This window comes from Syngnathus scovelli, chromosome 2 (assembly GCF_024217435.2).
Source record: "Syngnathus scovelli strain Florida chromosome 2, RoL_Ssco_1.2, whole genome shotgun sequence".
Classification (NCBI taxonomy): domain Eukaryota; kingdom Metazoa; phylum Chordata; class Actinopteri; order Syngnathiformes; family Syngnathidae; genus Syngnathus; species Syngnathus scovelli.
Window position 1 is genome coordinate 22,988,105 of NC_090848.1, and position 22,486 is coordinate 23,010,590.

At 46.6% G+C, this 22,486-nt stretch overlaps 1 protein-coding gene across 11 annotated transcripts in view; it reads left to right on the plus strand.

The window, feature by feature from the left end:
- The window catches only part of LOC125988868 (guanine nucleotide exchange factor DBS), a 65,761-nt gene extending 43,495 nt beyond the window's left edge, over positions 1-22,266 (plus strand). For 8 of the 11 annotated variants that reach the window (XM_068649894.1, XM_068649897.1, XM_068649893.1 and 5 more), the window contains 29 exons: positions 8,161-8,274; positions 8,424-8,540; positions 8,704-8,853; positions 9,261-9,385; positions 9,452-9,566; positions 9,654-9,773; positions 10,090-10,281; positions 10,357-10,548; positions 10,696-10,849; positions 10,924-10,976; positions 11,058-11,137; positions 11,224-11,290; positions 11,474-11,589; positions 11,693-11,762; positions 11,845-11,937; positions 12,202-12,294; positions 12,383-12,508; positions 12,598-12,819; positions 12,896-12,988; positions 16,611-16,689; positions 16,759-16,819; positions 16,905-17,008; positions 17,188-17,280; positions 18,982-19,056; positions 19,392-19,460; positions 19,702-19,811; positions 20,022-20,134; positions 20,210-20,313; positions 20,382-22,266. In XM_068649894.1, coding sequence (XP_068505995.1) covers positions 8,161-8,274; positions 8,424-8,540; positions 8,704-8,853; positions 9,261-9,385; positions 9,452-9,566; positions 9,654-9,773; positions 10,090-10,281; positions 10,357-10,548; positions 10,696-10,849; positions 10,924-10,976; positions 11,058-11,137; positions 11,224-11,290; positions 11,474-11,589; positions 11,693-11,762; positions 11,845-11,937; positions 12,202-12,294; positions 12,383-12,508; positions 12,598-12,819; positions 12,896-12,988; positions 16,611-16,689; positions 16,759-16,819; positions 16,905-17,008; positions 17,188-17,280; positions 18,982-19,056; positions 19,392-19,460; positions 19,702-19,811; positions 20,022-20,134; positions 20,210-20,313; positions 20,382-20,461 — 3,180 coding nt within the window. In that variant the 3' untranslated portion in view covers positions 20,462-22,266. The remainder of the gene's footprint in view (positions 1-8,160; positions 8,275-8,423; positions 8,541-8,703; positions 8,854-9,260; positions 9,386-9,451; positions 9,567-9,653; positions 9,774-10,089; positions 10,282-10,356; positions 10,549-10,695; positions 10,850-10,923; positions 10,977-11,057; positions 11,138-11,223; positions 11,291-11,473; positions 11,590-11,692; positions 11,763-11,844; positions 11,938-12,201; positions 12,295-12,382; positions 12,509-12,597; positions 12,820-12,895; positions 12,989-16,610; positions 16,690-16,758; positions 16,820-16,904; positions 17,009-17,187; positions 17,281-18,981; positions 19,057-19,391; positions 19,461-19,701; positions 19,812-20,021; positions 20,135-20,209; positions 20,314-20,381) is intronic. The other 3 variants (XM_049754557.2, XM_049754565.1, XM_049754567.1) reach the window with 3 other exon arrangements.
- The last annotated feature ends 220 nt before the right edge of the window (positions 22,267-22,486 follow it).

Here is a 22,486-nt window from a genome sequence, read left to right on the forward strand (position 1 = left end):
TGGCGGGGTTGTGGCGTTGAAGCCATGGATACCCGAGAATGAGAGGGTTCATTGGAGAGGTCACGACATGTAGCCTTATATTCTCCTGGTGGGGACCTATCGACAGCGAGACTGGTTCTGTTATGTGAGTTATTTCAAAAAGTGCCTGTCCATTGAGTGCCTTAGCTTTCACGGGAGTGTTCAGCAGCTCAGTCTTTACCCCCCACCGGCGAGCAAATGCCCAGTCTATCAAGCTTTCATCCGCTCCTGAGTCTATTAGTACTTCAAGTTCTATTTCTTTTCCCAACTGTGTAATCCTGCCCTTGGGGAGCACTCGCCCCGGGGACAGAGCCGCAGAGAAGGCGCTTACCTTCAGGGTCCTCCTCACTGGACAAGAGAGAAGGAGGTGTCCGAGCTCACCGCAGTAGTAGCATCTTCCCTCTCAGCGTCGCCGTAACTTCTCCTCCTCTGTTAACTTAGCTCTGCCCAACTGCATCGGTTCTGGCTCCTGGCGCTGCCGATCCCCGTCCGGCCTGGCGTGGTGAACGTCTAGGACGGCAGGGCCGGCTACTGGGACGAAGGCGGGGGCGTTCCTGCTTCGGTGCTTCCTCCACTCTTGCAGCCGGTTGTCTGTGCGGATAGCCAGAGCGATGAGGGCGTCGAGGTCGGTGGAAGGTCTAGGGGGATTAGCTGATCCTGTATGGATCCAGAGAGGCCCCGGAGGAAGATGTCATATAGTGCCGTCGCGTTCCAACCGCACTCCGCGGCCAGCGTGCGGAAACGGATGGCGTAGTCTCCGACGGTGTCTTGTCCCTGGACTATCTGACAGAGTTGGCGAGCCTTTTCTCGGTCAGCGGAGATTGGATGGAACACCGTTCGCAGAGCCTCGATGCAAGCGGGGAGAGAGTGACAGGAGATGGAATCCCTGGCCCATTCCGCGGTGGCCCACGTGCGGGCCCTTCCCGTCAGGTATGATACCATGTAGGCCACCTTGGAGCGCTCGGTGGGGAAATCTGCTGGGGACCTCTCAAAGTGCATCCCGCATTCTGTAATAAATGCCCGGCTAAGGCCGGGTTCACCGGAGTAGCGCTCTGGAGGAGCCAGTCTGGCACCGCCGGTCATGGGAGCTATGGCAAGGGGAGTAACTGGGGAAGCAGCGGGTGTACTGGAGGTCGCTGCTGGTCCCGCGTTTAAGAGCGAGAGCACGTCCTGCATTTGCTGACCCAGCTTTGCTACTTGGGTGGCGACCGCTCCTCTGAAGTCTTCTTGACACTTAGCGAGTCCTCGGATTTCTTCACCCAAGTCGCCCACTTGCTTCTGGTGCTGGGCGAGCTGTGAGGCATGGGAGCGCACTGCGGCGCACAGGTGCTCCGACTCTGCCGAGTCCATGTCTGGCCAGTGTGTACTGTCAGGCTGGGGACAAGGCGGAGGACTCGGATGCAGAGTCGTTTCTTTCTTGGATTTATTCCAGCAAGCACACTGTTCAAAAGTACAAATCAAAGCGCCTCTTGCGAGGGAAAACACGTGGCAAAAAGTACAAACAAAAGGCGTCGCACTGAGGCGAGACAAAAAGGCTATGGGGATCACAGTACTAACAAAAGGCGTCGCTCGGGGGCAAGACAAAAAGGCAATGGGGATCAAGGCACTAACAAAGGCGTCGCTCTGTGGCGAGACAAAAAGGAGGGGTCTTACTGAGAGCTCGGACGTCAAGGAATCGCTGGTGGTCGGGACGAGGCAAGACACACTGGCACAAGACAAGGGGAAGACACGGACTAAATACACACAAAAGGGCGGGGACACAGGTGCTGACAATTAGTGTCAGTTACGCAGGTGCACACAATCGGGATCAGGGAAGACAAGACAACCAAACACCGAGGAAGGAAACACGAACTGAAACGGAAGGGATGACAAAATAAAACCGGAAGTAAAGTTACGACATCGACGAGACAAAAAAACGGAAAAATAAACGCGACCGCATGACACAATTAACACTTTAAAGCGCCATATCGAAGTCCACTGTCTGCTGTATGCACACCTGCTCCATTTTTGCTCCTCTTATATTTATTATGTTATTTGTTTATTTATTATTTATTCATCACTCTTATTTATTCATTGTTTGTGCCTTCTTGGTTTTTTTTGTGTTGTTTACTTGTATGCATATTGTGTACTATGTCTTGTCACCGTGGGATAGTGGAAACGTAATTTCCATCTCTTTGTGTGTCTTGGCATGTGAAGAAATAGACAATAAAGCAGACTTTGATGAAACAACCAAATAAACAAAACAAAAAAACTACATCTGAAATTTTTTTTATTTTCAGACGAAACTGGATGAGGGCACTCTAAATGGGAAGGGCTTAAGAAAAATGGCACAAAAAAGAAACTCATATTTTGCAGGTAACAAACTTCAAGTTGTAAAATATGTAGCCGAAAACAGTAATCGAGCAGCAGAAAGAAAGTTTGGAGAACCGTGATGTACCAAAGCATTACTGTAATTTGAATTTTAAGTGACGACAGTGGCACGGCGTGGCGCGGCGGTTGTTTACATAAAGGACAATCGTACCCACGTACGTACTACCGGCATCATTAGCGGCTTTGTTTCTAAGTGACACGGAGGACGCAGTGATTGAAGGAATTAAGGATTTGGAGTGACATAGAAGGTTTGAAAACTATTATGGCTTTTACGGACGCCCGGTCCTACTCTACTGAGCTCTCGTTCACCTCCGTGGGTCAAAGTCGGGGGCCGGCGCTCGGCCGGGTGGCTGTCCGTGGACGGTGAATGGGGCTCGGACATGGCTTTTACGCACGCCTGGTCCTATTGTATGGAGCTCTCATCCACATCGGTGGCTGGAAGTCCACGCCGCCACACGCTTGGAAGTTTGTTTTGTTAAATAAAATGCCGTTTACCAAACCCACGTCTTTCCTTGTACTTTAACGGTACAATATAGTTATATAGTAGATCTGTGGAATAACGACGAGGCTGACGTCAGGACGCACGTGCAGCGTTGTTGACAAAGGACGAGGAATTTGATCGATGGATTTAATGATTTAAAGTGCACAGATGGTTTGATAATATTGCTTATATAATAGTTATTTGAAATATAATTTATATCGTTATAAGGGCCTGTGGAATATTTTGAATTGCAAGCGCCGTCAGCGGCGCGCACCTATTGTTGACAAAGAACGATCGATGGATTTAATGACTTGGAGTGACACCAATAGTTTTATAAACGTGTTATTTATGTAATAGTTCTCTTTAATAACTCTATATGTTACGTCAGGCCCATTCTCAGCTCTTCGTTTGTGTTTGTCACGTTAGCATACCTATCGTTTAGCCTGTTGTTGCTATCGTATCGAACGATCGATGGATTTAATGAATTGGAGTGACACAGATGGTTTTATAAACATGCTATTTATGTAATAGTTGTCTTTAATAACTCTATATGTTACGTCAGGCCCGTTCTCAGCTCTTTGTTTGTGTTTGTCACGTTAGCATACCTATCGTTTAGCCTGTTGTTGCTATTGTTTAGCCTGTTGTTGCTCGTTCATGACTGTTCTTGGTGTGGGATTTTGTCGAATAAATTGCCCCCCAAATTCATGCTCCGGAGTGACTTACCGCAATTTCCGGACTATAAGCCGCAACTTTTTTCCAAAATTTTGGACCCTGCGGCTTATAGTCAGGTGCGGCTTATATCAGATTTTTTTGCGTGATTTTTGTGATGACTTGATCACTTTTACTCTTAACACTATTATATACAGTAAAAGCTACCAAACAAACTGACAAATAACTCGTTTTCAATTCAGACGAGTAAAAACTGGTCAAATATTAAAAAAAAAAGATATTATTAAAAGTGAAGACAATTTGCAATTCTAGTAATGACACACAAATTTGATGCACAATTTGTCTTCGCGGGCCACATAGAATGATGTGGCGGGCCGTATCTGGCCTTGAGTTTGACACCTTTGCTCTAAACCCTTTCTCTTACTCTGCCATGTCACTCAGAGATTACACAAAGCAGTGGCGCTGTTTGGACCATCTGCATTGTATTAAATCAATCAATCAGCATTTAAATTCAATTCTTCTGACATTTTGCTCACCAAAAACAAGTTGTAATGAATGTGAACTTTTAATGCATTTTATTCAGAAGGTTACTTTAAACCTTAAACGGCGGCGCGGCGTACTTATGGATTTTTACGGCCTCCGGCCTCCAGGGGGCGCTCTAGCAGGAAGCAAGAGCGAGACAGGCAAAGAAGAGATAATGTGCCGAAGAAGACGTGCTAGTTTGTGTTTACATTTCGCGCATCACGCAGAACGCGATCAAGTCGGACATTACTGAAAGGAAGCCTTTATACACAAACCGTCATCATGGGGGACAAAAGAAATGCATATGATTACGCTTTTAAGCCAAAGGCAGTCGATGTTGATGACATTATCTTGTGTCTACTCTGGAGTGTACTTATGGATTTTTACAGCCTCCGGTCTCCAGGGGGCGCTCTATAGCAGGAAGCAAGAGCGAGACAGACGAAGGAGATAATGCGCCGAAGAAGACGTGCTAGTTTGTGTTTACATTTCGCGCATCACGCACACACCCGCATTCACACAAAGACAGGAAGCTTTTATACACAAACCGTCATTATGGGGGACAAAAGCTTTTAAGCTATACGCGTCGCTCGCTAGTTTAATGTAATTTAGCGCTTCGTGCATGAATAAGATTAGCATGAACAGACCCTTTTCACATTCGAAGAAATACATAAAACCGACGACGAAAGAGAGACTGAGAAAGTGTGAGGCGAAGGATATCTAACGCTATTCCAATCAGACACTAAGGAGGAAGACTTCGATGGTTTCAGTGCACAGGAGGAAGATGAAGACGGCTATTTTTTTACTTTTACTGGTATGTTTATTTTAACCAGCCCTATTAGTGCTGTGCTACCGTATTGCTACTGTGTTACCGCCGCGTCTCAGTGACTTTGCTGTGTTACTTCCGTGTTGCTGCGGTATTACTGCTGCGCCACAGGCAGTGTTTGGAAATAAATGTTAAGGTATGTTATTAAAGCTTTAAAAAAACTTTCTGTGTCCTGTCTTTCTTTGCTAATAACTCGCGTGCACACTTCCGCATTGCTGCGGTACTACTGCTGCGTCACAGGCAATGTTTAGAAAGACATGTTCAAGTATGTTATTAAAACGTTAAAAAGGCTTTCTATGTACTGTCTTTCTTTGTAAAAAACTCGTGCGCACGTGCGGCTTATAGACTGGTGCGGCTTATGTAAGAAAAAAACTGAAATATCCCTGAATTTTAGCTGGTGCGACTTATAATCCGGTGCGTTTTATAGTCCGGCAATTACGGTATGTTTTTTTTTTTTTTTTTCACTTTTTGTGGCATTTTATGGCTGGTGCGACTTATACTCCCGAGCGACTTATAGTCCGAAAATTATGGTATATGATTATAAGCCTCATGAGGAAAAATTAGGGGAACTTTTTAAAAAATTTTTTTTTATAAATAAGCCGCACCGCACTAAAACCCGCACGTGCACGCGAGTTATTTACAAAGAAAGATGGTACACAGAAAGCCTTTTTAAAGTTTTAATAATACACCTTAACATTTCTTTCCAAACACTGCCTGTGACGCGGCAATAATACCGCAGCAACACGGAAGTAACACAGCACTAATAGGGCTGGATAAAAAAACATACCGGTAAAAGTCACTGAGACGCGGCGGTAACACAGCAACAGCTGGTAAAAAAAAAATACCAGTAAAAGTCACTGAGAGCCGTCTTCATCTTCCTCCTGTGCACTGAAACCATCGAAGTCTTTCTCCTCAGTGTCGGATTGGAATAGCGCCAGATCTACAGTGGGGCAAAAAAGTATTTAGTCAGCCACCAATTGTGCAGGTTCTCCCACTTGAAAGGTGACCGATGGCTGTAATTGTCATCATAGGTACACTTCAAATATGAGAGACAAAATTGAAAAAAAAATTCAGAAAATCACTATGTCTAATTTTAAAGAATTTATTTGCAAATAATGGTGGAAAATAAGTATTTGGTCAATAATGGCCTCAATATGGGGCTCCACGCAAGAGCTCACCCCATGGGATCAAAATGATCACAAGAACGGTGAACAATAATCTGAGAAAAACACGGAGGGACTGAGTGAATGAAGTTTGACATTCCATATGACATTCTCCCAGTCCTCTTCTGGATGATCCAAATGCTCTCTAGCAAACTTCAGACGGGCCTGGACATGTACTGACTTAAGCAGGGGGACACGTCTGGCACTGCAGGATTTGAGTCCCTGGTGACGTATGTTACTGATGGTAGTCTTTGTTACTTTGGTCCCAGCTCTCTGCAGGTCATTCACTAGGTCCCGCCGAGTTTTTCTGGGATTTTTGTTCACCGTTCTTGTTATCATTTTGACCCCACGGGGTGAGATCTTGCGTGGAGCCCCAGATCGAGGCCATTATTGACCAAATACTTATTTTCCACCATAATTTGCGAATAAATTCTTTGAAAATTAGACAATGTGATTTTCTGGATTTTTTTTTTAATTTAGTCTCTCATAGTTGAAGTGTACCTATGATGAAAATGACAGCCATCTGTCACCTTTCAAGCGGGGAGAACTTGCACAATTGGTGGCTGACTAAATACTTTTTTGCCCCACTGTACTTCGCCACACACTTTCTCACTCTCTTTTGTTGTTGCTTTTATGCATTTCTTCTAGCATTTTCCATGATGAGGGTCTTTTCATGCTAATTTTATTCTTAAAAACATATTAAGCAGACATATTGTTGCCCTTTTGTTGTAACTATTGATTTTTTATTTTTTTTTTCCATTTTGTTTTGTCCAAATGATTTATCTTAAATAGAATTTCACATTGCATTGTGCCCAACGGTAGAATCTGCGTCGGTTACTGCACAAATTAATGTTGCAAAATAACGAGGAATATTTTTTGTGGCAGACGCTGGATTAGTTAGCTCTTTTTGAGAGTTAGTTCTGTTCATTATAACGCATTGAGTTCTTTTGTTATTTTGACGCTGATTTGGTCGTTACAAACATCAATCATGCATTTATGATAGAAGTCACGTCTCATTTTATGATCTGGGCTTTAACAAAGAGACTATTGCTTTAAAAGCACTATGTATCTATCTATGCCGACGGCCGCTTGCTTAAATTGTTAGTGTTAATTTTACGTTAAAATAACTTTAATCTCCATGATCGCTCGTCATACAACTTCAAATCCATTATTTGTGTGTGTGTGTGCGTGCGTTCCTGCGAGCGTATGATATATATATATATATATATATATACACATACATACATACATTTTCTGTACCACTTGTCCCCTCCTGTCATGGGCCTGTCCCAGCAGTCATCGGGCAGTAGTGAACTGGTTGCCAGCCAATTGCATGGCACACAGAGATGAACAACCATCCATACTTGCACTAACACCTATGGGCAATTTGGAGTGCTCAATCGGCCTACAAAGCATGTTTTTGGAATGTGGGAGGAAATCGGAGCTCCGGGTAAAACTCATGCAGGCACAGGGAGAACACGCAAACTCTACACAGGGAGGTGGATTGGAACCCGCACCTTCCTAACTGTGAGACAGACATCTGGATTTTCCATCCATCCATCCATTTTCTGAACCGCTTAGTCCCCACGGGGGTCGCGGGCGTGCTGGAGCCTATCCCAGCCGTCATCGGGCAGTAGGCGGGGGACACCCTGAACTGGTTGCCAGCCAATCGCAGGGCACACAGAGACAGACAACCAATCGCACTCACACTCACACCTAGGGACAATTTGGAGTCTTCAATCGGCCTACCAAGCATGTTTTTGGAATGTGGGAGGAAACCGGAGTGCCCGGAGAAAACCCACGCGGGCCCGGGGAGAACATGCAAACTCCACACAGGGAGGGCCGGAGGTGGAATCGAACCCGCACCCTCCTAACTGTGAGGCGGACGTGCTACCCAGTGCGCCACCGAGCCGCCTACATCTGGATTTTATTAAACAAAAAATTATGATGAGGTTGGATTGCCTCAGTATTGTTGTTGAACTCATAAAATGCAATTACTTTAAACAGGTTCACTTAAATAGTAGATACATGAGAAAATGATCATATAATGTAATGTAATTGTGATGAATTTTACATTGTGAGACCTAATAATAATAATAACAATGCTCCTCCAGGGATCCTTCCCAGCGACTGTAAACTTGGTTCTGGTGTTGCGTCCCACTACTTTGCTGCAGCGGGCACTGTCAGACTTCCTCTTCAAGTTCAACAAGGATGAGTTCAAAATGAAGGTGGGGTTTTCCTTCCTGTAATTGTCATTTCCGTGGCTTCCCTCATATTAATTGGGTCAATTTCTTTCTCCTGCTTGACTCACATGACCCCCCCCCCCCCCCCCCCCCCCTCCTCCTCTTGTTCCAAAATCCATTACGTGTCATCACAGGTGGTCATGCTGAGTTCGGTGACCGAGCTCCATGCCTATATCGACCCAGGACAACTAACCACAGAATTGGGGGGCGCACAAGAATACTGCCATGAAAGCTGGATTTCACACCGCACTGTAAGCACGCACGCATACACGCACGCACGCACGCACGCACGCATACACGCACGCGCACACACACACACACACACACACACACATCAGGATTACATCTTTTATGAAACACGCCTTATCAGTTTTAGGCACCGATCGTGTCTGTGTTTCTGCATTTCCGATGCAGGCAATTGAAGCATTTGCACTGATGGTGAAAACGACGGCTCACACTCTACAGAACTTTGGCACCGAGCTTGCAGAAACCGAATTGCCCAATGATGCTGAGGCCACCACCAGTCTGCTGCACTCACATTCTCTCAAAAAAGACAAAATGAAGGTCTCTTTCTTGCTCTGTTATGGGGAGGAAAGCTTGTCTCATACTTAGGGCAAGCACTTATTTAAGATTTTGGATCATTTGGTTACTCATTGTGATCATCAAATACGTAGGTACATACTATGTGTTTTGAGGGCTTTTTGATTTGTTTTCTGTTGTGTATGTTGTATAATTTTAAGAGCCAAGATTAAACGAGAGCTAGTGCAATAATCCAGAACCAAAAAGCAGTTTTGGCCAAAAATACTCAAGAAACATGAATTATCTGCCTAAATCTACACCATGCTGGTCGGAACTTTCCCAAAGGTGAATTTCCGATGTTTATACACTATTAAAGAGACCTTTTGTCATATGGTCACGTGATTGATATATTAAGAGGAAATAACTCATTTTGTATCATTTGTATTTTCCAGGAGGACCTACGGGTGTCGCAGTCACAAGGCGCCAGTCTCTTGGATTATATTAATGAGCCTTTTCAGACTGATACAGAATACCTTATGACCCATGACGAACTGGAAAACTTAGCCACTGTACAGCGGTAAGGGCTTGTGCACTATGTATGCAAGTAGGATTGTCTGCAACATGTTCCTCTTTCCACTCTCAGACTCTTGGGTCAACTGGACGAGACAGAGACGGCATTTGATGATTTCTGGGAACGCCACCGTTCCAAGCTGGAACAATGTTTGCAACTTCGACGATTTGAGCAGCACTTCCGCGAAGTGAGTTGAGCAAAATTCAAGCCCATGCATGCTTGGCAAGAAAATATTCTCTAAAACTATGCTTTGTTGTTGTGATGTCACTCACAGGTGCGCTCCCAACTTGATGCAACGTCAGAACGGTTATGTGGTTTCTCAGAGGTCAGCGTAAATCCCTCCCATGCTGAGCACGTCCTCCGTGAGCTCAGTAGTCATGAAGAAAAGGCCTGTGTAAGGACACACTTGCGCACTCACACACTCTCTCACACACACACACACACACACACACACACACACACACACACACACACACACACACACACACACACACACACACACACACACACACACAGACACACACACGCACACACACACACACACACACACACACACACACACACTGGACTGGTAACTAGTCAATTGCAGGATACATACAGGAGTGTATAGCCAAACTGTTCAATGAACCTAACAAATATGTTTTTGACATGTGAGAGTCAGATGGAGTGCCTGGACATGCTAATGCGATGCTAATGCGATGCTCCAACAGGATGTTCTGGATTATGCCTTGTCGCTTGCCAGCGAAGGCGACGGATTGATCGAGAATGCTCACTATGCGGAGGACTCCATACGGCCCAAGTGCTGTGAACTAAGGGCAGTATGTGAGGTGATCAGTTCGACTCTGAGGGACAAGAAGAGCTTTCTTCTAACGGCGATGGAACTCCACCATGCCTTGGAGAAGGTGTTCGTCTTTATGGCATACAAGATGTATTTCTATGCAAACATATCAAAGTGTTTAACAGGTTTGTTTTATCAGGCCTCCCGTTGGTGCGAAGAGGGAATTTATCTGCTGGCGAGCCAGCCAGTGGACCGATGTCAGTCTCAAGATGGAGCTGAGGCTGCTCTCCGAGAATTAGAACGCTACCTGGAAACTGCACCGCTGCACACCCTCATCGACTGCAGCGCTATCTGCTGCCAGTATGAAGCGGTGCTCACCACTCAGCTCAGGGTCGGTCAATTATATACTTGGTGTTATTCCAAGAATGCGGTGACACTAAAAAAAAAAAAAAAAAAAGACGAATGAACTTGAAAAGAAATCAGAATAAAAAAAATCTTTATTGTGATCATTGTGACGCATTTTGATGTCTTCCATCAGGACCAGGTAGAGAGAGTTTTCCAGAAGCAAGGTTCTGTCCAGGAGATGTTTGAAAAGAGACGCGTCAGTCTGAAAAAGCTTGCTGCCAAACAGACACGACCAGTTCAGCCAGTGGCTCCAAGACCGGAAGTCAAATCTCCACAGGCATCTCCCAGTATGTTTTCAAGCAAATGTGATCAAAGACACGAATCAATTTTGTTTAGACCTTCAAACCTTTCTGTGTGTCAGATCAACAGAGAAAAGAGAGGAGATACTCGGCAGATAATGCCCTCTGCAGAAAGGTAAATGCTGTTGTCCTATCAAGACTCAACGTTACATGTTGGAAACTTTTAACACGCAACTTAGAAAGTATATTTGTCCAGATGGAGTCTCCCATACCCAACGGTGGCACGAGACATGCCTCCCTCTCCGAGGAAGACGAAAACTTGGCAGTGCTGCGACGGTGAGGGCCTTCGCTCTTTCATTTACATATAACGACAGGTGACTAAAAAAATAAATAAATAATATTTGTGCGCTTGTATTTTCTAGTCACGTGATGAACGAACTGCTGGAGACTGAGAGAGCATATGTGGAGGAGCTCCTGTGCGTTTTAGAGGTAAGCTTACTTATGGTCTGCTTTGTTACTGGTGCGCCTTCACCACAGTCTTCACACATTTACTGATGGCGCACACACACACGCACACACACACATACACACACACACACACACACACACACACACACACACACACACACACACACACACAGTCTTTGAATGACGGCGGTCATGTCGCTCCAGGGCTACGCGGCAGAAATGGACAATCCCTCCATGGCGCACCTCATTCCTAGTATGCTGCTGAGTAAGAAGGACATCCTGTTTGGGAACATGTCAGAAATCTACCAGTTTCACAAGAGGTATGTTGTATTCTAGAGAAAAGGACTGGTATTCGTGTATTTTGTATATATATATATATATATATATATATATATCTTAACCTTGACTAAATTCAACTTTCAGGACATTTTTGAAAGAACTTGAGGCTTACACAAACTGTCCTGAACTTGTGGGCCACTGCTTTTTAGAACGAGTAAGCGCTTTGTGTTTCACCAAGAAGGTTGATTCAATGATCGTTTTTGCGCAAAAGCAAACTGGCTGTTTTCTCTTGTCAGATGAAGGACCTACAGATCTACGAGGCTTACTGCCAGAATAAACCTCGCTCTGAGAGTTTATGGCGGCAGTGCTCGGATTGTGCCTTCTTCCAGGTTCTTTCAGTTATTGAAACCAAAGTCTGATGTTGTCATTTTACTTGCTTACTGTAATGTACAGTATCATAGACATGAAGTTCTATCTTTACAAAAAAGGGGCACTTAGGAAAATGTCCTCTAGATGGTGCTAGTGTCCATCTTTGTCTGTGGATCCATTTTCACAATGATGAATCAGAACATTCTAACGTTCTATAACAGCAACAAATAAATAATTGATTTTGGCACAGTTTTACGATTTATTTTCTGTTTTTGTTTCATCAGGAGTGTCAGAGGAAGTTGGAACATAAGCTTGGATTGGACTCCTACCTCCTTAAACCTGTCCAGAGAATCACCAAATACCAGCTGTTGCTAAAGGTATGCTGCATTCAATTGGACGTGATGGCGCGGAGTCAATGTGTGAAGACAGAGAAGACTGGCTTTTTTCCCCCATTTTACCTTTCAGGAATTGTTAAAATACAGTAAAGGTTGTGATGGCTGTGATGACCTTCAGGAAGCTCTCTCCTCCATTTTGGGCATCCTGAAAGCTGTCAATGACTCCATGCACCTCATTGCCATCACAGGATACGAGGTCCGATTGCACTTGTTTTTGTATCTACATTTTTTCTTATTTTGCCTTTGACTTTCTGTGCCGTGAATCTTTTTGCTTTTTGCTGACAGGGTAACCTGTCAGAGCTGGGTCGCTTGCTGATGCAAGGCTCCTTTAGCGTGTGGACGGAGCACAAGAAAGGACATGCCAAGGTTAAGGACCTAGCCAGGTTCAAGCCCATGCAGCGGCATCTGTTCTTGCATGAGAAGGCCCTGCTCTTCTGCAAGAAGAGGGAAGAGAACGGCGAGGGATATGAAAAAGCTCCATCTTACAGCTTCAAACACTCTCTCAACGTGAGGCACTGCCATCTTTGCTACACGATACCACATATTCAATGTTGTAAAACTCCTGCTGTGATTTTCCCATCAGATGAGTGCAGTAGGAATTACAGAGAGTGCTAAAGGAGACAGCAAGAAGTTTGAGGTTTGGTGCAATTCACGAGAGGAAGTTTTTATTGTCCAGGTATGCTTTATTGCTCTAGTAAGATCTGGAAACACTTGTTACTTAACTTGCAGTCAATGCGCATATATGTGTGGGGGGTGCATACAATTTTATTATGTGTTATTCACAACAATAATACATTTTACATGAGAAAAAGTAAAAGTTTCAATCAAACTTTTTTTAAACCATTAATAAATGATCCCCTCCGTGAGTCGTCACCTTATCGTGGTGGAGGGGTTTGCGTGCCCTTATGATCCTAGGAGCCATGTTGTCGGGGGCTTCATGCCCCTGGTAGGGTCACCCATGGCAAACGGGTCCTAGGTGAGGGGCCAGACAAAGCACGGCTCACAGAAGCCCCTTATGACGATTGAAATAAATGGACTTCGTTTTCCCTCGCCCGGACGCGGGTCACCGGGGCCTCCCTCTGGAGCCAGGCCTGGAGGCGGGGCTCGAAGGCGAGCGTCTGGTGGCCGGGCCTTCGCCCATGGGGCCCGGCCGGGCATAGCCCGAAAAGGAAACGTGGGTCCCCCTTCCCATGGGCTCACCACCTGTGGGAGGGGCCAAAGGGGTCGGGTGCAATGTGTGCTGGGCGGCAGCCAAAGGCAGGGACCTTGGCGGTCTGATCCCCGGCTGCAGAAGCTGGCTCTTGGGACATGGAATGTCACCTCTCTGGCTGGAAAGGAGCCCGAGCTGGTGTGCGAGGCAGAAAAATTCCGACTAGATATAGTCGGACTAGCCTCCACGCACAGTTTGGGTTCCGGTACGAGCCCTCTCGAGAGGGGCTGGACTCTCTTCCACTCTGGAGTTGCCCACGGTGAGAGGCGTCGAGCAGGTGTGGGTATACTTATTGCCCCCCGGCTGGGCGCCTGCACATTGGGGTTCACCCCGGTGAACGAGAGGGTAGCCTCCCTCCGCCTTCGGGTGGAGGGACGGGTCCTGACTGTTGTTTGTGTCTATGCACCAAACAGCAGCTCAGAGTACCCACCCTTCTTGGGGTCCCTGGAGGAAGTGCTGGAGAGCGCTCCTTCTGGGGACTCCATCGTTCTACTGGGTGACTTCAATGCTCACGTGGGCAATGACAGTGAGACCTGGAAGGGCGTGATTGGGAGGAACGGCCCCCCCGATCTGAACCCGAGCGGTGTTCTATTGTTGGACTTCTGTGCTCGACATGGATTTTCAATAATGAACACCATGTTCAAGCATAAGGGTGTCCATGTGTGCACTTGGCACCAGGACACCCTAGGCCGCAGTTCGATGATCGACTTTGTAGTCGTGTCATCGGATTTGCGGCCGCATGTTTTGGACACTCGGGTGAAGAGAGGGGCGGAGCTGTCAACTGATCACCACCTGGTGGTGGGTTGGCTCCGATGGTGGGGGAAGATGCCGGTCCGACCTGGCAGACCCAAACGCTCTGTGAGGGTCTGCTGGGAACGTCTGGCAGAATCTCCTGTCAGGAAGAGCTTCAACTCCCACCTCCGGCAGAGCTTTTCCCACGTCCCGGGGGAGGCGGGGGACATTGAGTCTGAGTGGACCATGTTCCGCGCCTCCATTGTTGAGGCGGCCGACCGGAGCTGTGGCCGTAAGGTCGTTGGTGCCTGTCGTGGCGGCAATCCCCGAACCCGCTGGTGGACACCGGCGGTAAGGGATGCCGTCAAGCTGAAGAAGGAGTCCTATCGGGCCGTTTTGGCCTGCGGGACTCCGGAGGCAGCTGACAGGTACCGGATGGCCAAGCGGAACGCGGCTTCGGCGGTTGCTGAGGCAAAAACCCGGGCGTGGGAGGAGTTCGGTGAGGCCATGGAGAATGACTTTCGGACGGCTTCGAGGAAATTCTGGTCCACCATCCGGCGTCTCAGGAGGGGGAAGCAGTGCAACGTCAACACTGTTTACAGTGGGGATGGCGTGCTGCTGACCTCGACTCGGGACGTCGTGAGTCGGTGGGGAGAATACTTCGAAGACCTCCTCAATTCCACCTACACGCCTTCCATTGAGGAAGCAGGGCCTGGAGACTCTGAGGCGGATTCTCCAATCTCTGGGGTCGAAGTCACTGAGGTAGTTAAAAAACTCCTCGGTGGCAAGGCCCCGGGGGTGGATGAGATCCGCCCAGAGTTCCTAAAGGCTCTGGATGTTGTGGGGCTGTCATGGCTGACACGCCTCTACAACGTTGCGTGGACATCGGGGACAGTGCCTCTGGATTGGCAGACTGGGGTGGTGGTTCCCCTCTTTAAGAAGGGGGACCGGAGGGTGTGTTCCAATTACAGGGGAATCACACTCCTCAGCCTCCCTGGTAAGGTCTATTCAGGGGTGCTGGAGAGGAGGGTCCGTCTGGAGGTCGAACCTCGGATTCAGGAGGAGCAGTGTGGCTTTCGTCCTGGCCGTGGAACAGTGGACCAGCTCTACACCCTCGGCAGGATCCTTGAGGGTGCATGGGAGTTCGCCCAACCAGTCCACATGTGTTTTGTGGACTTGGAGAAGGCGTTCGACCGTGTCCCTCGGGAGGTTCTGTGGAGGGTGCTTCGGGAGTACGGGGTGCAGAGCCAACTGATAAGGGCGGTTCGGTCCCTGTATCACCGATGCCAGAGTCTGGTCCGCATTTCCGGCAGTAAGTCGGATTCGTTCCCAGTGAGGGTTGGACTCCGCCAAGGCTGCCCTTTGTCACCGATTCTGTTCATAATTTTTATGGACAGAATTTCTAGGCGCATCCGAGGCGTTGAGGGGGTCCGGTTTGGGGACCTCAGCATCGCGTCTCTGCTTTTTGCAGATGACGTGGTGCTGTTGGCTTCTTCAGGCCGTGATCTCCAGCTCTCGCTGGAACGGTTCGCAGCCGAGTGTGAAGCGGTCGGGATGAGGGTCAGCACCTCCAAATCCGAGTCCATGGTCCTCGATCGGAAAAGGGTGGAATGCCCTCTCCGGATCGGGGATGAGATCCTGCCCCAAGTGGAGGAGTTCAAGTATCTTGGAGTCTTGTTCACGAGTGAGGGGAGGATGGAGCGTGAGATCGACAGGCGGATCGGTGCAGCGTCGGCAGTAATGCGGACCCTGTACCGGTCCGTTGTGGTGAAGAGAGAGCTGAGCCAAAAGGCAAAGCTCTCAATTTACCGGTCGATTTACGCTCCTACCCTCACCTATGGTCACGAGCTATGGGTCGTGACCGAAAGAACGAGATCTCGGATACAAGCGGCCGAAATGAGTTTTCTCCGCAGGATGTCCGGGCTCTCCCTTAGAGATAGGGTGAGAAGCTCGGTCATCCGGGAGAGACTCGGAGTAGAGTCGCTACTCCTCCACGTTGAGAGGAGCCAGATGAGGTGGCTCGGGCATCTTATCAGGATGCCTCCTGGACGCCTCCCTGGGGAGGTGTTCCGGGCATGTCCCACCGGTAGGAGAGCCCGGGGACGACCCAGGACGCGCTGGAGAGACTATGTCTCTCAGCTGGCCTGGGAACGCCTTGGGATCCCCCGGGATGAGCTGGATGAAGTGGCTGGGGAGAGGGAAGTCTGGGAGTCCCTCCTAAAGCTGCTGCCCCCGCGACCCGACCCCGGATAAGCGGAAGAAGATGGATGGATGGATTAATAAATGATTCAAACTGATGGATGATCACTTTGACCATACACGTTTCACTCGGCTCTTATGTTTTATTTTTGTTTAGGCTCCAACATCTGAGATCAAAACATTGTGGGTGAATGAGATTCGCAAAGTTCTCACCCAACAGCTCAAAGCCTGCAGAGGTAATCATCAACACTTCAGCCAATGGCAAAAGCTGTCTGTTTGTAACCTTTTGGTTGAAACATTTGTAGATGCCAGCCAGCAGAAGAGCGATTCCCCAAACCACACCGCCAACTGCTCCATCTCCCTCAGGTTGCTCTTTTGGGCAGTTCTCTTCATGACAAACCATTAGACCTTTATATATTGCGGTGGTGACTGTTTTGTTGTCTAAACGCAGTCCTTTTCGGAGCAGCAGTCAAAAGAACCAGAAAAAGCAGGAGGAAAAGAAGGCAGAGGCCATCCCTGTGTCCGACAGCAATTCTATGCTTGCCAAACACAAAGGTGAATACGCTTTCAAGCGTCAAGGTCCCACTTTAAAGATGCTTTATAATCTGTCACTGATCCTGTTATCCTGCTCTTCTCTTCACCACCCTCATCTGTCATCTTTTGGGCACTTTTTTGTGCCTTTACGACTGGTGTCTACTCTTCTTGTTTCCCACATATCAACTCATTGCTTCTAGATGAGTTGGTGACAAGCCCAACCGCGGACAGGTCCTCAGTGGCTAAAAAGCGTTTTACTTTGCAGGGCTTCAGCAATCTCAAGAGTCCAAAAGGTAACATGATCAATCTTGACAGGACTATTCATAGAAGTGCTGCGGAAGCTGTAAAAATTCTGTTTATTTATATCGTGCCAAATCACAACAGAAGTTGTCTCGGCACCTTTCACATAGAGCAATTCTAAGTCCACACACTTCACTTATTCAAACGGAACCTCACATGAACAAGCATTAAGCAGCAAACGCAAGGAAAAAATAATTTTCTTTTAAGAAGGAAGCTCAAGCAAAACCGAGGCTCAGTTTGGGGCGCTTGTCTGCCTCCATCACTTGAGAGACAGAGTTGCCAATTTTTGGGCTGCACCTTTCCAAGCACGGCCGCCTCCTACTATTAGGAGGAGAGAGAGGCGTCCTCATCCTCAGTCCTATTCATGATATAATCCTCCCTCTGTCTCCGTCCACTATTTTCACTTGACAGGCCTTCCGTCACCAGTCCGCCCCTCGCTCATTGTCAGTCAGTTTCCCAGTCCAAAAGATGAGAAACCCAGATGGATTGAAATGGCAGATTGTATATCTACACCATACGGTGCCTTTACAAAGCCTCACTTTCACTTATTTTGCAACCTTAAAACGCCCCCAAAAATGGCTCACTTTAACCAGGATCCCTCACTAACCAAGCGTAGAATCAAATCCAAGCTAGTTATTGTGTTGTCGTACAAATTGTTATCTGGGGGGCATCCTAAAGCTGAGCAGACGTCATCTCTTGAGGCAAATGCTTTTCTTTCTCTTTAACGTTCACATTTGTTCTGAACATATGGATTGCACACCCAAAACAAAACGGAAACGAAACCCCTATCTTTGGAAGACTTCCATGTTAGCGTGCCGAAACGGTCGGTCGGACGGGCTGAGAGTTTAGCTGGCACTTGACCCGATAGGGACGATTACACAGACCAAAAACCACTTCCATCTGTCTTCAATCCGTCATTTTTTTTCTACTTGTCCCTCTTCCTTCATCCACAAAATGGGCGACTCTCCGAAATGGAACATTCTGGCCCTGGCCCACCTCATGAAGTTAGTCTCATTGGGAGATCAGAACTGAGAAACAGGAACATACAGTATTGCTGCCATCTAGCATTTCAACTAGAAATCACGCTGACGCAGAAAGCAAACAATAAATCAGCAAAAAGAAAAATGCAATAACGATATCTGTTATGGTGTTAAATCTATTTTGTTTTCAAGGGTTCAGTCTGGATCGGATCTAGATGGATATTGGTTTGACATTACACTTTCTGACCATCCGTATACAGTACACTTGTTTGAATCTGTTCTGATTTGACACGTATGCTAGAATAAAAAAGACATTTGGTTCCCGATATTTACAATGTTATTTGTATGTGGAACACGCGTGCATTTGAAAGAAAGAAGATTATGTTAATTTTTGCAATTCGCTGGCCAGCCTGGTCCATATCCATCGCAAATGGCGTGGCTTGACTGTATCATGAAAATGACAAAACCCACATTGAAATTTAAAAACAAATAATAGATGTATTGAATCTTCAAAGATAACTAAAATGACCTATTTGGCAGCGTAGTTAGTCATGCCTTGCTCATATGTGATGTGAACACTGTCTCCTAGCGGCCATGGTGCAGAATTGCACGAGTCTGTGGAGCTCTTGAGAAAAGCGTATGAATCTTGTTTGCCTCTATGTCTGCTCTCCCCCCTCCTCCCCCTCTCTTGACTCTCCTTGCCCGTGTGGCCAGGCTCGGGCATGAGCCCAGAGCATATTGCCAAGCGCCACTTGGTCAAGAGTGACCCGACTCCATTTGGGTTCAAAGGTATACGTAATGTTTTCATTATTCAACAAGGTGTCAGTCTACCTACCATTACTCATCTGTCTTTCCATTTTTCAACCATCCCAACCTCTTCTTGCTTTGTGTGTTATTAACACAGTCCAGTGGTGACAGGCTGAGCTGATGGAATGAATATCCATTCATTAATACTAGAGGGACTGATCCTGAGCATTACAGTTGACATTGTCATTTGTGGAACTACGTAGTATTAACCACAAGTCGTAATCATCATCATCCGGTCTTTTGTTATTTGTGGAGTTTGTCCCTTTTCCGCAGAGAATGTCTCTCTCAGTGATTGCTGGCTTTTTGTCCTTATCCAGCCTCTCACATCAGTCTGAGCAAAGTCAAATGGGCCAGCGCCTCTAGTCTGTTACAGAACAAGCGGCGAGGTACAGCGCAACCATTGTGGGCTTTTGCTGTAGTTTGCTGTGCTTGTTCTTTGGGTTGTCTTGGTAAATGGTGGTCCAGATTTTGGGCTCTTGTGTAGGTCATACAGTTTTTTGGTTCCAAGAGGCATACTGCTGGCTTCTGGCAAATGCTCCACACACATCTGTGTGCCATTCTGTCACTTCTTTCAATTCTGTCCCCCCCACCCCCATACGCACCTCTAATGCTCATGTCTTCTTACAGGCTGGACTAAAGTGTCGCTCTTGGTGGATGCCTCTGAAGAAAATGATGGATACTCCAGTGGTGAGGAGCCATTGAACTCTGACACGGAGGAAGATGCAGGACAGAAGCTGGTGAGAGTTGCAAAAATTAATTGCCCAACAGGGGAACCTCTGATGCTCATAGAGCACTTTTGTGTTTCACTAAAGATTTGGGTTGTACTGTACTTCAAATGTTATGGCCTCAGGGTTTTTTTTAATTGAGAGGTTCCACTGTATAAAATGGACAAAGACTTGCTTATTAGCATTTGAGTCAAGTAATGCTCAAAGTGCTTTGGCTTTTAGATTCCAGGAAAGTACACGGCGGTGGCAGACTCTGAGAAGGCAGGACCTCAGGAGCTGTCAGTCAAGAGCGGAGACATGGTGCAGCTCATCAGAGAGGGAGAGGAGGGCCAGTGGTAAAAGTCCTGTTATGCTCACAGAGTAGAGTTTTTTTTTTGTCACACCGTCACAGCAAATGCGCTCTTGTACAGGTTTGTGAGGAACCTTCGCAGCAGCAAGGAGGGCTGGATGGCCCATGCAAACCTACTCGGCCTAGTTTCTGACTCCAAGTCATCTCAGTCAATAAGCAGCTCAGGTCAGGCTCAGCAATGAGTTTGCACATTTCATTGTGCATTCTGAGTTCAAGTTTAATTTGTCCCGCAGATGACAGTGTCTCTGGAAACCTGAGCACTTCCTCCAGCTGCAGTGAGACCTACACCAGCTTCTCAGACATCAAACCTTGACCTATCCAGCACCACAGGCAACCAAGTGCTGCGACATCAACGATCGTCACCAGTGTTTTAGCTGAGTGTTATATGCTCATTACAGTCTCTATCTGTTCAATTATGTAGCATTGACGTGGACACGTCTCAAGAATGTCTGCGCTGGATATTTAAAACGTACTGCTGGCAGTGAGTCATGGCAAACACAATTCTCCTGAGAATAGCAGAGATGGCATTTAGTGTTCCATGTCGATCAGCACTGGGAAAACTGCCAATAAGCTGCAACTAGCATCTACTGACTCGCAGCTCAAAGGCACGAAGAGACCGCAAAACATATCCGAATAGGCTTCTCTGATACATTTGCAGCTGTTCCTATCAATATTGAATGCTACGCTGCTGGAATCACCAGCACCATCTAGTGGTCAGACACTTCTCTACTTTCCACAAAGTAATCTGAGAGGATGTGTACATTGTTCATTGGAGAGAGCGCGCCGGGCTTACCTCTCAGCTGCTCTGGATTAACCTCTGAGGCAGCACAGGGCTGGCAGGTGTGACTACATTCCAGCCCCGCTTGGACTAAAGTCTTATGTGTGCACGTTCTTGCACATCTACATGCAAATTTGCTTTTCAGAACAAATCCTACATGCTTGGTATCGGATTTAAATGTATAGCTTCATTAGGAACACTCAAGGAATTGTTTCAAATACTGCTTATCCATCTCCGGTTTGCACTACTTAGCAAAATAACAGGCTTTCTGACATTGTGCTGCTCCCAGCCCAACTCAGGCATGTGATAGTCGTCACTTCTCTTAAAGCAACGAGACCCAGACCGGCTTAGCTTGTTTGTCCCATCAGCCTGACAAACATCTTATTTCTTTACTACAGTCCTGTCATGTCACAGACAGGAAGGTGCAAACAATACGAGATATATATACTACATACAAACACGGTTGGTTCTGAGGAGGTCGGTTACGATGCACCTCAACTTGCGACAACCATTGTGAGAAAGGAAACTTTGCTAGTCTCAACAATGAAAATGCCTCCTACCTTATTTGACAGCCATTTTTTCCTCCAACCCGCTACATTTATTGTACTCGCACGTTTGGTTACCATCCATGTTATGTGAGGCACGCAAATCCAATGCAGCTCACTGGCAGTAAAATCAGCCCCACCTGTTTCTTGCTTGGAATCAGGTCTATCTGTCTTGTGACAAGCCCGTGTGACAGTTATCAGCGTTCTTGATAATGTAGTCTCCCTGTTTTTGTTGAGAACCACAAAAAGCGATTTTTTTCCTCAGTCCAATGTAATTGTCCACCACAGAATGCATGTCTTCTCTGTATATGGACTTGTTGACGTCTCACATGCTAATCTGTGGCTGTCACTGTGTGTTGGTAATTCTAATGCAGAAATGTTGCTCTTGTACTGTCTTCTGACAAATACCTCACCTCAATTGCTAGGCGTGAATAGTCGAGAATGTTTTTGTGAGTGTCTCCCCCAGGAAAACATGTTACCAGCCATTGTTGTGCATTTGGGATGTTTATTTTCTGCCCTCATATGAATGCTGTCACACGCACTAGTTGTTAGTGTTTGATCACAGTCAGGCAATTTGTACTGTCAACATGGAGGGCGAAGAGATTTTGTTTATATTTTGTACTTTCTTTTTACACAGCACATTGCAGCCCCCACAATCTTTATTTTCCTACTGTATAGCTACGGATTATGGCATTGATATAAAGCTATTATCTCTGTATATTTGTAAATATGTAATTGTGTATTGTATGTAAAATCAGAAGCAGCTTTAATAAAGTCAGATGGTTTCCTCTTTTACATTTATTTTGTTACTGGAGAATCACCATTGATGCCAGTTAACCACAATTACCAATCCATCCATCCATCCATCCATCCATCCATCCATCCATCCATCCATCCATCCATCCATCCATCCATCCATCCATCCATCGTATTTTTTAAAATGCATGTATTACTTTTATTTGGTTTGTGGTTGAGCTGGAAACTACCTCAACTGGCTTTGCATGAAATGCAGGGT